Here is a 13,644-nt window from a genome sequence, read left to right as displayed (position 1 = left end):
AATACAGCCCCAGCCACAGGCCCAGACAACATTAGCTACACTATCCTTAACCACCTTCCCCTTAAAATTCAAAAACTCCTTCAATTATTTAACCAAATTTGGACTTCTGGCTCCCTCCCCCACTCTTGGAAAACAGCCCTAGTGGTACCGGTTCTTAAACCAGGCAAGCCCCCCCAAAGAACCGGATTACTATCGCCCTATCTCATTAACTTCCCATATTTGCAAAATAATGGAATCCGTCATAAACAATAGACTAAAATTCCAAATTTCAACCCAAAAATTACTTAATGAGGACCAGAGTGGTTTCATGTCTAATTGACAAACTTTAGACCACGTTTTACATTTAGAACATGACGTTAAAACAGCACTCGCCCAAAAACAATACACTGTGGCCATTTTCATCGACTTTAGTAAAGCATTTGACATGGTTTGGCATCACGGCCTAATCCAAAAACTTAAAGCAAAAGCCATAGATGGTAGAATTTTAAATTTCATACACTCTTTCCTAACAGACAGAAACATTACAGTTAAAACCAACAACACTCTATCTGACCCACATCCTTTAGACAACGGCACCCCACAGGGTAGTATAATCTCTCCAACACTCTTCAATTTTATGATTGACGACATTTTCCCATCTAAAATTAAAAATACAACCACTGCAAAATTCGCAGATGACATTTTTTTCTGGACGTCGTCAACATCTCTAAAACAGATCCAAAAAAGAATTCAACCCCTCCTGAAACACATAGAACTTCGGGCAACCCAGTGGGGATTCCAAATTAACACTAATAAAACCATCGGCTTACTCTTCAAAAAGAGACATATGCCAAATTGTACACCCAAACTCACCCTTAATGATCAAACCATCTCATTCAAAAAGGAAGCCAAATTTCTGGGAATTACTTTTGACCTGCACCTAACATGGGCCCCCCATATTCATAATTTGGTCACATCCTGTCAAAAAGACTTAAATCTAATGAGAGCCATCAGCGGCACTGATTGGGGCGCTGACAAACAAACATTACTGAATATATACAAGTCACTAATTCAATCTAAGATTGACTATGCTGCTCCAGCCCTCAACTCCATATCAGAAACACTCAATAATAAACTAAACTCCATTCAATATAAAGCCCTTAAGATAGCCCTGGGAACTAGAACCGGTACAGCCCTAAACACCCTCCAGCTATTATCAGGAACCACTTCCATCCAACTCCGCCGCAACCAAACCACTCTCAACTACTGGGCTGGGGCCCAACAAAACCCCATCCTAAAACAAATCATCACTAAATACAACAATCTTAGACCTGCAACCCTAAAGAAATTCAAAAACAATCACACACTAGCCCCCTATCTCACACATCTCTACAAACTTATAAAAACATATAAGTTAGAAAACACCAAACACATAGACCCCCCAAACGTATTCATAAATGACAAAACCACCCCCTGAAACAGACCTCTCACTCCACAGAACATTCATTTCACATCCTGACCCCCAAAACCTAGACAAAAAAAACCTCTCAAATAACTACATACACCAAAACTGGCCCAACCACACCCATATCTACACCGATGCATCACAGACTAATAATGACATAACAGGACTAGGCATACAGATCACACAACCTATACCAATCACCACAAACTTCCACTATACCAACTACACACATATCATCACAGCTGAACTACTGGCTATACAATGTGCATATCACTACATAAAAATATCTACTGACACAAACTTCCTTATAATTTCAGACTCATTAGGCGCATTAACTCAAATTCATAATAAAAAATCTAAATCAAGGCAAGACATAATAAACAATATCATAGACATCCACACAAAACTCATAGAATCTAACAAAACAATAACTCTCCTATGGGCACCTGCACACACTGGCATAACAGGCAACCAACTAGCAGACACAGCAGCAAAACTAGCCACCACCCAACCATCACCAAGTATTGACTTCACCACCAGTAAAGCCGAGATAAAATCATTAATCAAAAGAAACACATTATCTCAAAATTTCAAAACAAATATTCAAAATTGTAAGTCAATCTTGACAAAATCCCTTTTCAATAAGCCAGTCACAAAGTGTCGGAACTTCACAAAGTCTATTTTAGCAGATAAAATCATTAATAGAATGTTAAGCGGCCAAACTAATTTAAACGAAACACTCCACAAACAAAACAGACACCCACATCCAAACTGCACTCACTGCAACACACCTGAAACCCTAGACCATATATTCAACTACTGTTCACAATATAAACAACAACAAACACAACTATACAACTCTCTTCCCCCACAGCTCAAAAACAACATCCAACTGCTCTTAGACCCTTTTATCCATACCGCTAAATTCTCCCATATATCCACATTCCTTAAAACAACAAATCTGATAAGCAAACTTTAGAAAAATCCCAACAAATTACAGCTCAACCACTACATCTAAAAATCCACACTTTTACAATTTAGGATCGGGATCCAAATTCTCAGCGCGGACCGACTTCTCCGACGTCCGCGCGATAAATTCGCCCATATCCATACTATAATAAACATGACCGTTCAACCAGCCACCAACCCAAGCTCAGCTTCCACGCTCACGGCCAATCCTCACCCCCCCCCCGCTCTTGACTCCCTACCCCAGCCAGTAAGCCCAAACTTTTTATAATAGGTTTCTCACCCACCCCACCGTTATTTTTCATTTTATAGTACATATTATTTCATAGCATATCAGCTTAACTGATTATATATCATTCTAAGTCTCTACTTTAGCTACTTCCCTTAGACTAGGTTTCTTACAGCTCTACATTACCACTGCTAAACCTCTCTCCCCTTCACACTCCTTTACTATATTTCTTTCCTCTTTAACCCCCCTAATTTACATTTTTTGGGGGCCAGCCGATTACTTACGTATTTCCCACTATTGTTTATTACTGTTCAACCCGTCTGGCCCCGACTGCGAAATAGCCAACGGCTGAAGCGGTCGTAAAATCCTCAATACTACTACCAGTAGCTAGCATCAGTTGACATCAGGACTATTTATATACTTGTGTGGGTGAATAGCTAGCATCAGTTGACATCAGGACTATTTATAGACTTGTGTGGGTGAGTAGCTAGCATCAGTTGACATCAGGACTATTTATATACTTGTGTGGGTGAATAGCTAGCATCAGTTGACATCAGGACTATTTATAGACTTGTGTGGGTGAGTTGCTGGCATCAGTTGACATCAGGACTATTTATAGACTTGTGTGGGTGAGTAGCTAGCATCATTTGACATCAAGGTTTATTTGCACAGAACAATCTTAGTTACAATGATCTTAGGTGCCTACAATCAACTTTACAAGCATCATACAATTGTACTTTTCCACTTGCACAGTTCTTAACGCAATTGTAAAACGGATTGGTTTTATAGCTAAGATCGAAATCTTCAACGTTGGAGGTACAAATATCTTTAACTCAACTCCATTCTACAGAAGAAAGGTCCCAATTATTTGAAGGAAACGATTACTAGAATGATGGCATGTATTATTTTTGTTCTGCATTGATACTGTTGTGATTTAGGAATTGTGCGTTTAATATTGCAACTAGTGAAATACTTTCTCATGTTTTATTTAAAGTATTGACATACGAATAAATACATTCATAAATTTGGGTCTATAGTGACATAATTATTATGAAAATTAAAATATATATACAGCAGCAGATTCAACATCGGCAGATTTAGATTCCCCGCTGACGGTGATGGACTTGATACCGTGACGTCGCTGGAACCTCCACAACCAGCCATCACTTGCCTTGAAGGTGTCGTCGTTCCCGTTTATCTGCCTCGACAACTTCTGGGCCTTGACCTTAAGTATTTCACCCGAAAGGGGAATACCATCGTGTCTGGATTGTGTGAACCACTCGAACAAGGCCTTGTCCAGAGTGGTGTCGTCGGCTCCACGGATCTTCTTCGTCTGCGGTCCTTTGCTGTCGTGGCATTCGGCGGCGGCTGACTGAAGTTTTTCTTCAATCTTTATCCACCCCCTGATGGTCCCCGCTGGAACGCCGGACTGGCGGCTCACGCTGGCCTGTGAAGCGCCATCTTTAACTTTCTTCACAACGTCTAGCTTTTCTTGCACTGTGTACGCTTTCCTCATGTTGAAATTGGAATGCCCCTGATGTTGTTGTTGCATTAGGTGTTTAAGAGGTCGCCTTCTGCCTAGGCAATTTCGGCTGACCTGTCCCTCTTTGGGACTCATGTGTGTGAGAAGGGTTCACATATCTATTGTGACATAATTTCTGTTTTTGCATTGATATGATTTCTATTTTCTTATATTGATATGATTTCATTTTTATCCTTGGCTGCTCTGTTCATATACGTTCGAGCAGCTGTCCATCTCTCAGAAATAGAGTTAGTTTGGCCTTCGCTATTGCATCTCTTGGCTTTTGGAGATCTATGACAGATAGCGGATCTAACTGCAATTCTTGTTTTAACCTAGCCCGGGCTGGGGCATGGTCTTGACATTCTAGTAACAGGTGGTCAATGGTTTCAGCCTGATTGCAAGATGAGCAAACCTTGTCATAGTGCTTTTTGTGACCAAGTCTGAGGCGTGAGATAGCAGTTTCAATTTTCCTTTCATTTGAGTATGAGTTTGGCTTTTGCTGGACCTTGGGTTGAATTTTGTATAGCCATCTGCCGATCTTACTTGCGTCCCATTGGGTTTGCCATCTTTTTGCTATGGAGGCTTTGATTTTGCTTTTTATCTCTAGTTTACTAAAGGGAATAGGCTGTATATCTGCTTTGTCTAGAGCTAGCTTCGCCAGTGAATCTGCTTTTTCATTTCCATGAATATCTATGTGAGAGGGGATCCAACACAGCTCCACCTGTTGCCCTTGGTCCGATAGTTTTGTATATTCGTATAGAATATTGTTGACTGTGTTTGGCCTGGAGTTTGAGTTTCTTCCACTGATGGCCTGAAGTGCACTTAGCGAGTCTGATAGGATGACTGCCTTTGCTTCCGGGAGTTCCGGTATGAGTTTGAGTGCATGATGAATTGCCTCCAATTCAGCCGTGAATACTGACTGACCATCGGGCAAGCGAACTGAATGTGCTTGGGGTTTGGAGCTGTGGATATGGATCCCGTAACCAGCACTGTTGTTGATAGGATTCTTGGATCCATCAGTGTATATATGGGCCCAGCTGTCCCAGGTAGTTTGAATTTTAGTGATAGCTACTGATCGTAGTAGGGTTGGGTTTTCTCTTTTAGTGACTTCTGATGTTAAAGCAGTGTCAACTTTGGGAGTTTGTAAAGTCCAGGGAGGGTGTAACCCTTTGTAGTGACTTTCTGGAGGCTGAATGTCATCGCAATTGTGACTTCGAATGAGTTCACGTACTAATATCCCAGATGGCTTTAGTGAGGGATTTTTTCGAGCTAGGGCCTCATCTCGAGCGTTTTTGTCTTGCCATATCTTTTTAACCAAAGGGTTTGATGTTCGTCCCCAGAACGATAATATTGCCTGCACTCGTCTTAGTTTCAATGGGAGTTCTCCCGTTTCTACTTGTAGTGCTTCTAGTGAGGTGCCTGTCGCTGCGCCTGTGGCCAGTATTAGGGCTTTGTATTGTATTCTGTCTAGTCGCCTCAAGACAGTATTTGATGCTGAGTGAAAAGCCTCACAACCATAGTCAATTTTTGATCTGATAAGAGCTTTGTAGAGGTCCAGCTGAGTGTCCCTCGATGTGCCCCAAGATGTGCCTGAAATTGCCCGTAATACGTTCAGGTCTTTTTGACATCTGTTTTCCACATATTCTATATGCTTGCGCCAAGTGAGGTGTTGATCAAGGATAACTCCAAGAAATATTGCAGATTTTTCGAATTTGATAGGTTTGCCTTTTATGGAGACACGGGGTATCATAGCATCTTTCCCCCGGCGTTTGAATAGAACTCCAACAGTTTTTTCACTTGAAAGGGTGAATCCCCATTTATTGCACCATTGATCTACTCCGTCCAGGGCTGACTGGAGTTTTTTTCTGATTTGTGAGATATCTCTGTGCTTTACCCATATTGCTCCGTCATCAGCGAACTTAGAAGTTTGGGTAGGAGAGTTGACATGGTCAAAAAGATCATTGATCATGATATTAAACAGGGTTGGGCTTATAATGCTGCCTTGTGGCGTGCCATTGTCCAGTGCCATAGGATCCGATTGATTGTTCCCTATTTTAACTGAAAGCGACCTGTCTTGCAGGAAGCTGTCTATGAAGTTTGCCATGTTCCCTTCAACTCCATTTTGTGATAGTTTTGAGAGGAGTCCGTCATGCCATACCATGTCGAAGGCTTTGCTGAAGTCCAGAAATACTGCGGCTAGGTATTGTCTGTTTAATTGGGCTTTTTTTATTTCATTTTCCAGTCTTAGAATATGATCTAGACACGAGTGTCCCTTCCTGAAGCCACTTTGGTCAGGTTTTATGTGGTTGCCAGTTTCAAGATGATGCATGAGCCTTTTTGTAACCATGGCTTCCATGGCTTTGCACATGTTTGAGGTGAGTGAGATCGGTCGATAAGAGTTTGGTAGGGCTTCATCTTTCCCTTGCTTTAGCAGCGGGATAACCGCAGCATGTTTCCATGCTTTTGGGACTTCTCCTTTGGACCATATCGTGTTATACAACTCAGTGAGTAAGCCTTTGGTTTGATCAGGTAGGTTTTTCAATATCTCGTAGCTGGTTGTGTCAAGATCAGGTGCTGTGCCTTTTCTATGTTGTATCGCATCATCAAACTCTGTCACAGTAAATGGTATATTGTATACCAGATGCTTGCTTTGCGGCCGTTTTGAGATCTTAGGCATAAGCATTTTTGCCTGTTTGAATTCTTCGCTGCAATTTGTGTTGCTGCTGACAGATGAGAAGTGCTCAGCTAGAATGTTGGCCTTTTCTTTGACTGTATGGGCGTTGGCTAACTTGGGAATTTTTGTGGGTTTACGCTTACCCCTGATTGCGTGTATTTTGCTCCAGACTGTTTTAGCATTTGTTTTCGCATTAAGGGATTTGCAGAAGGTCTGCCATGACTCTTTTTAAGAATCGTCTATGAGTTGTCTTACTTTCGTCCTGGCTGCTCGGACTTGGGCAAAGGCTGATTTATCCTGATGGTCCCCGCTGGAACGCCGGACTGGCGGCTCACGCTGGCCATGTGAAGCGCCATCTTTAACTTTCTTCACAACGTCTAGCTTTTCTTGCACTGTGTACGCTTTCCTCATGTTGAAATTGGAATGCCCCTGATCTTACTTACTTACTTTGGAGATTTAACGTGCGCTTTCCGACTGATGCGTATTTCGCACACGGGCCCGGCCAGGCCATTTAATGTGTTTCTGAAAGGGGCGAAGGTGGTCTGTGCAACTCAAGAGGGGGGTTTTAGGGGTTGCTTATATAGAATTTAGGAATTTTGAGATTTGGAATAGATGCCGATGGGATTGGGGAGGAGAACTAAGGGAGCTGGGTATGGTGGATGTTTGTTTGTTTATGTGATTTTGATTTGGTAGGTTATTGTGTTTTTAGATGCGTTTTATTAGTTCCGTTTTTATTAAGAATACGCCTAAGGCCTTGAAGTTTTCTAGTTTATTTTGTGGGTTTAGTATTGCTTCTAGAGTTAGAGCCTTGTTTAGATTGAGGGTGGTTTGTAATGCGGTTCGATGTGTTAGGTAGTGTGTGCAGTGGATGAGTGCGTGTTCTGGGGTTTCTGGTTGTTTGCAGTGTGGGCAGTTACCTGTAGTGTGTTTTTTAAATTTTTTTAGGTGGTTATTTAGGTTGGTGTGTCCTGTTTGGAGTTTAGTGATTACTCTGTCGATTTTTTTGGATGGATGGAGAATTTTTGGTTTGGTTAGTGGTTTGCTGAGCACTTTTTTGATTTGGCTATTTGAGTTTAGATATAGGTTATGCCATTTTTTTGTGATTTTTTGCTTGTTTACACTTTTAATTTCTGATTTTGAGATGGGTAAGTTTAAGCTTATTTCTGGGATTTTGAGGGATAGTTTAGCTGCTTTATCGGCGTTTTCATTACCGTATATTCCTACGTGGGCGGGTATCCACAAGAAGGTTATTTGTTTGCCTGCCTTAGTTAGGTCGTTGGAGCTTTTAAGTATTTGATTTATTAATTTAGGTCGGTTTTTGGTATTTTTGTTTTGGAGGGCTTGCAGTCCACTTAGGGAGTCGGTAAGTATTAGGATTTTTTTGTGGTTTTTGGATTCTTGATTATGGAGGGCTGAGGCCATGCCCATTAGTTCTGCCGTGAATATTGATTGGTTGTTTGGGAGTCGGAAGGATTGTGTGGTTTTAGTTGGTTGTGTGGTATGGACTCCGAAACCTGTGTGTTTGGAGGTCGGATCTGAGGATCCGTCCGTGTAAATGTGACACCAATTTGGCCAATTTTCGTGTATGTATGCTAGTGTGGTAGTTTTAGCTATGTTTGGGTCGGTTTGTTTATTTATTTGGCTAGCTAGTGTTGTGTCTATTTTGGGTATTTTAAGTTTAGGGGTGAAGATATTTGATTGATCTGATAAATTCACTTTATATACAGTAACGTATGTCAAGCCAGTTTAATTGGTTTGATACGGTTACTTGATCCGAATCAAAAGGAATGACCGTCGTGTTGTGACAGTAACTAATGTGAGTTGACAGTGTCGCCTCAAATTGGATTGCCCACTAATTAACTTGTGATTTTTGTGAACTTCGCTTGTGGTTCTCTTTTATTGCATGCATGCGCTTCTAAGATCAAAGGATGTATAGTGTGAAAAGTTAACTAGTAGAACAATCGTATTTCCGGGACCTGCCGCGGATGTTTTCAAACAGATTATTAGAACTCCATTCAGCGATAAACCGTTGATTATGCAATGAGAAGCGTTATGTGCAAATAAACAACGAACAACAATACAATCATGTCTGTGTAAAACTCTCAGTATTAAAAGTGTACATAAATTTTGGGAGCCATGCGTTACCGCGCGTAATAACTGAAGTAGCGCTTTATCGAAGAGCATGCACGTCGATATATACATGTAATAATCTTGGAAGCGACATTAAACCCCATTTCACCTCACCCCACATATATTATATGGGAATTAATTACATTAATTCTTTTTAAAAAGTGTGAATTTTACATTTGCAATTTAAATATTGCACAACAGTTTCAAATGTCTAATCAAATGCATTTCCTTGGTTGATGAATATGTATATTTTTTTTTTAAATTCATAATTAAAACCATTAGTCCCTCGTCCCACTCAATTTTCAATTTAAATGTGTCTGATTTTGCACTTCAACTTGTATTTAATTGAAGATTATTTTAAGACAAAAGACAAAATCGCTGACACGAATATGACCCAAAAGAGATATCGGCGGAGCTCAGCGATTCTACAACATTAATACCCTGGGCAAGGTAGATTCTACGACGGTGTATACAAAGGGAAACCACTCCCATCTAAAGAATAAACTTAGATTAGCTGCACTTGAGTTATCCAAAAGGTCACAGGCGTTACCCGTTTTAATACCTCCCTTGATTAGCGAAACGGTATGTTGTTTCACCCTTCTTTCAGCATTGAGTCAGGTGGGAGCATTGACTTGATAGTTATGTGGTTCACTATAGCAATTAACAATATTTCTACGTTAAATCTGTGGTGCATTCTTTGTGTTGTTGAAGTGTTGATTCGAATCATACAGATTAAACAAAATAAAGACAATGTTTGAACGTGAAGCAGTTTATTTATGTGAAACAGACCCTGTCTTGCACGCCATTTTGTCAAGTTTATTTAGGGGAGTACAATGATCTTGACTACAATCACTTTGTGCAAGTGGATGGCGATTTTAGCCAAAGCCAAAGATCGTGATCTTAAGAATTTACAATAATTGTAGCACTAAGATTGTTCTGTGCAAGTGGACCCATGACTATTTATATACTTGTGTGGGTAAGTAGCAAGCATCAGGATTATTTCATTACCTGTATGGGCGAGCAGCTAGCAGCAACAATAAGTAGAGGCCTGAGATTGACAGCAGAACAATGGATTGTTGAAGGGGACTGTTGAAAATAGGACACAGAACAGTAGTAGAACACTCATACATCCCTGACACACCCTCTCCTTCACTACACTAAAGACCCATGAAGATCCGGGTAAGAATAGGCCTTTAGCAACCCATGCTTGCCCTGAAAAGCGACTATACATGTCATTAGAGGTGACTAATGGGATCGGATGGTCAGGCCTGCTGACTTGGTTGATGCATGTGATCACATCCCAATTGTGTGGATCGATGCATACAATGTCAATCACTGGATTGCCTGTCCAACTCGATTATTTACAAGCCGCTGTCACATAGCTGGAATCTTGCCAATTGTGGCATTAAACAAAAACAAAAAAAACTACACAAGATGTCTGACTTACCCATCACTGACACACCCTCTCCTTTATAACACTAGGAGTCGTGTATACCCATCACTGACACAACCTCTCCTTCACTACACTAGGAGTCATGCATACCACACACTGACACACCCTCTCCTTCACTACACTAGGAGTCTTGTATACCTATCCCTGACACATCCTCTCCTTCACTACACTAGGAGTCTTGTATACCTATCACTGACACACCCTCTCCTTTATAACACTAGGAGTCTTGTATACCCATCACTGACACACCCTCTACTTCACTACACTAGGAGTCTTGTATACCTATCACTGACACACCCTCTCCTTTAAAACACTAGGAGTCATGCATACCACACACTGACACACCCTCTCCTTCACTACACTAGGAGTCTTGTATACCTATCACTGACACAACCTCTCCTTTATAACACTAGGAGTCATCCATACCAAACACTGACACACCCTCTCCTTCACTACACTACACTAGGAGTCTTGTATACCTATCACTGACACACCCTCTCCTTTAAAACACTAGGAGTCATGCATACCACACACTGACACACCCTCTCCTTCACTACAATAGGAGTCTTGTATACCTATCACTGACACACCCTCTCCTTTATAACACTAGGAGTCTTGTATACCCATCACTGACACACCCTCTCCTTCACTACACTAGGAGTCTTGTATACCTATCACTGACACACCCTCTCCTTTAAAACACTAGGAGTCATGCATACCACACACTGACACACCCTCTCCTTCACTACACTAGGAGTCTTGTATACCTATCACTGACACACCCTCTCCTTTATAACACTAGGAGTCTTGTATACCCATCACTGACAAAACCTCTCCTTCACTACACTAGGAGTCATGTATACCCATCACTAACACACCCTCTCCTTCACTACACTAGGAGTCTTGTATACCTATCACTGACACACCCTCTCCTTCACTACACTAGGAGTCTTGTATACTTATCACTGACACACCCTCTCCTTTATAACACTAGGAGTTTTGTATACCCATCACTGACAAAACCTCTCCTTCACTACACTAGGAGTCATGTATACCCATCACTAACACACCCTCTCCTTCACTACACTAGGAGTCTTGTATACCCATCACTAACACACCCTCTCCTTCACTACACTAGGAGTCTTGTATACTTATCACTGACACACCCTCTCCTTTATAACACTAGGAGTCTTGTATAGCCATCACTGACACACCCTCTCCTTTACTACACTAGCAGTCATGTATACTTTTCACTGACACAACCTCTCCTTCACTACACTAGGAGTCATGCATACCCCACACTGACACACCCTCTCCTTCACTACACTAGGAGTCTTGTATACTTATCACTGACACACCCTCTCCTTCACTCAATAGGAGTCTTGTATACCTATCACTGACACAACCTCTCCTTCACTACACCAGGATTCTTGTATACCCATCACTGACACACCCTCTCCTTCACTACACTAGGAGTCGTGTAAACCCATCAATGACACACCCTCTCCTTCACTACACTAGGAGTCTTGTATACTTATCACTGACACACCCTCTCCTTTATAACACTAGGAGTCTTGAATAGCCATCACTGACACACCCTCTCCTTTATAACACTAGGAGTCTTGTATAGCCATCACTGACACACCCTCTCCTTCACTACACTAGCAGTCATGTATACTTTTCACTGACACAACCTCTCCTTCACTACACTAGGAGTCTTGTATACCTATCACTGACACACCCTCTCCTTCACTACACTAGGAGTCTTGTATACCTATCACTGACACAACCTCTCCTTCACTACACTAGGAGTCTTGTATACTTATCACTGACACACCCTCTCCTTCACTCAATAGGAGTCTTGTATACCCATCACTGACACAACCTCTCCTTCACTACACCAGGATTCTTGTATACCCATCACTGACACACCCTCTCCTTCACTACACTAGGAGTTGTATAAACCCATCACTGACACACCCTCTCCTTCACTTCACTAGGAGTCTGGAATACCCATCACTGACACACCCTCTCCTTCACTACACTAGGAGTCTTGTATACCTATCACTGACACACCCTCTCCTTTATAACACTAGGAGTCTTGTATACCCATCACTGACACATCCTCTCCTTCACTACACTAGGAGTCATGTATACCCATCACTAACACAACCTCTCCTTCAGTACAAGAGTCTTGTATACCCATCACTGACACACCCTCTCCTTCACTGCACAAGGGGTCTGGTATACCCATCACTGACACACCCTCTCCTTTATAACACTAGGATTCTTGTATACCCATCACTGACACACCCTCTCCTTCACTACACTAGGATTCTTGTATACCCATCACTGACACACCCTTTCCTTCACTACACTAGGAGTCTTCTATACCCATCACTGACACAACCTCTCTTTCACTACACTAGGAGTCTTGTATACCTATCACTGACACAACCTCTCCTTCACTACACTAGGAGTCTTGTATACTTATCACTGACACACCCTCTCCTTTATAACACTAGGAGTCTTGTATACCCATCACTGACAAAACCTCTCCTTCACTACACTAGGAGTCATGTATACCCATCACTAACATACCCTCTCCTTCACTACACTAGGAGTCTTGTATACCTATCACTAACACACCCTCTCCTTCACTACACTAGGAGTCTTGTATACCTATCACCGACACACCCTCTCCTTCACTACACTAGGAGTCTTGTATACTTATCACTGACACACCCTCTCCTTTATAACACTAGGAGTCTTGTATAGCCATCACTGACACACCCTCTCCTTCACTACACTAGCAGTCATGTATACTTTTCACTGACACAACCTCTCCTTCACTACACTAGGAGTCTTGTATACCTATCCCTGACACATCCTCTCCTTCACTACACTAGGAGTCTTGTATACCTATCACTGACACACCCTCTCCTTTATAACACTAGGAGTCTTGTATACCCATCACTGACACACCCTCTACTTCACTACACTAGGAGTCTTGTATACCTATCACTGACACACCCTCTCCTTTATAACACTAGGAGTCTTGTATACCCATCACTGACACACCCTCTACTTCACTACACTAGGAGTCTTGTATACCTATCACTGACACACCCTCTCCTTTAAAACACTAGGAGTCATGCATACCACACACTGACACACCCTCTCCTTCACTACACTAGGAGTCTTGTATACCTATCACTGACACACC

The 13,644-nt window shown here is 41.7% G+C and overlaps 1 protein-coding gene across 4 annotated transcripts in view; it reads right to left on the bottom strand.

The window, feature by feature from the left end:
- The window catches only part of LOC124125516, a 138,000-nt gene that overhangs the window by 60,589 nt on the left and 63,767 nt on the right, over window positions 1-13,644 (bottom strand). For 3 of the 4 annotated variants that reach the window (XM_048399818.1, XM_048399817.1, XM_048399819.1), the window contains exon 11: window positions 9,974-10,051. The exons of the other annotated variant lie outside the window; for it this stretch is intronic. In XM_048399818.1, the coding sequence (XP_048255775.1) occupies window positions 9,974-10,051 (78 nt within the window). The remainder of the gene's footprint in view (window positions 1-9,973; window positions 10,052-13,644) is intronic. 4 annotated transcript variants of the gene reach the window in all.

The sequence above is a fragment of the Haliotis rufescens genome, unplaced genomic scaffold (genome assembly GCF_023055435.1).
Source record: "Haliotis rufescens isolate VD_foot unplaced genomic scaffold, xgHalRufe1.0.p SCAF_2, whole genome shotgun sequence".
NCBI classification, from domain to species: Eukaryota; Metazoa; Mollusca; class Gastropoda; order Lepetellida; family Haliotidae; genus Haliotis; species Haliotis rufescens.
Note: the sequence above shows the minus strand (reverse complement) of the source record. Positions and strands in the feature narration are given on the sequence as shown.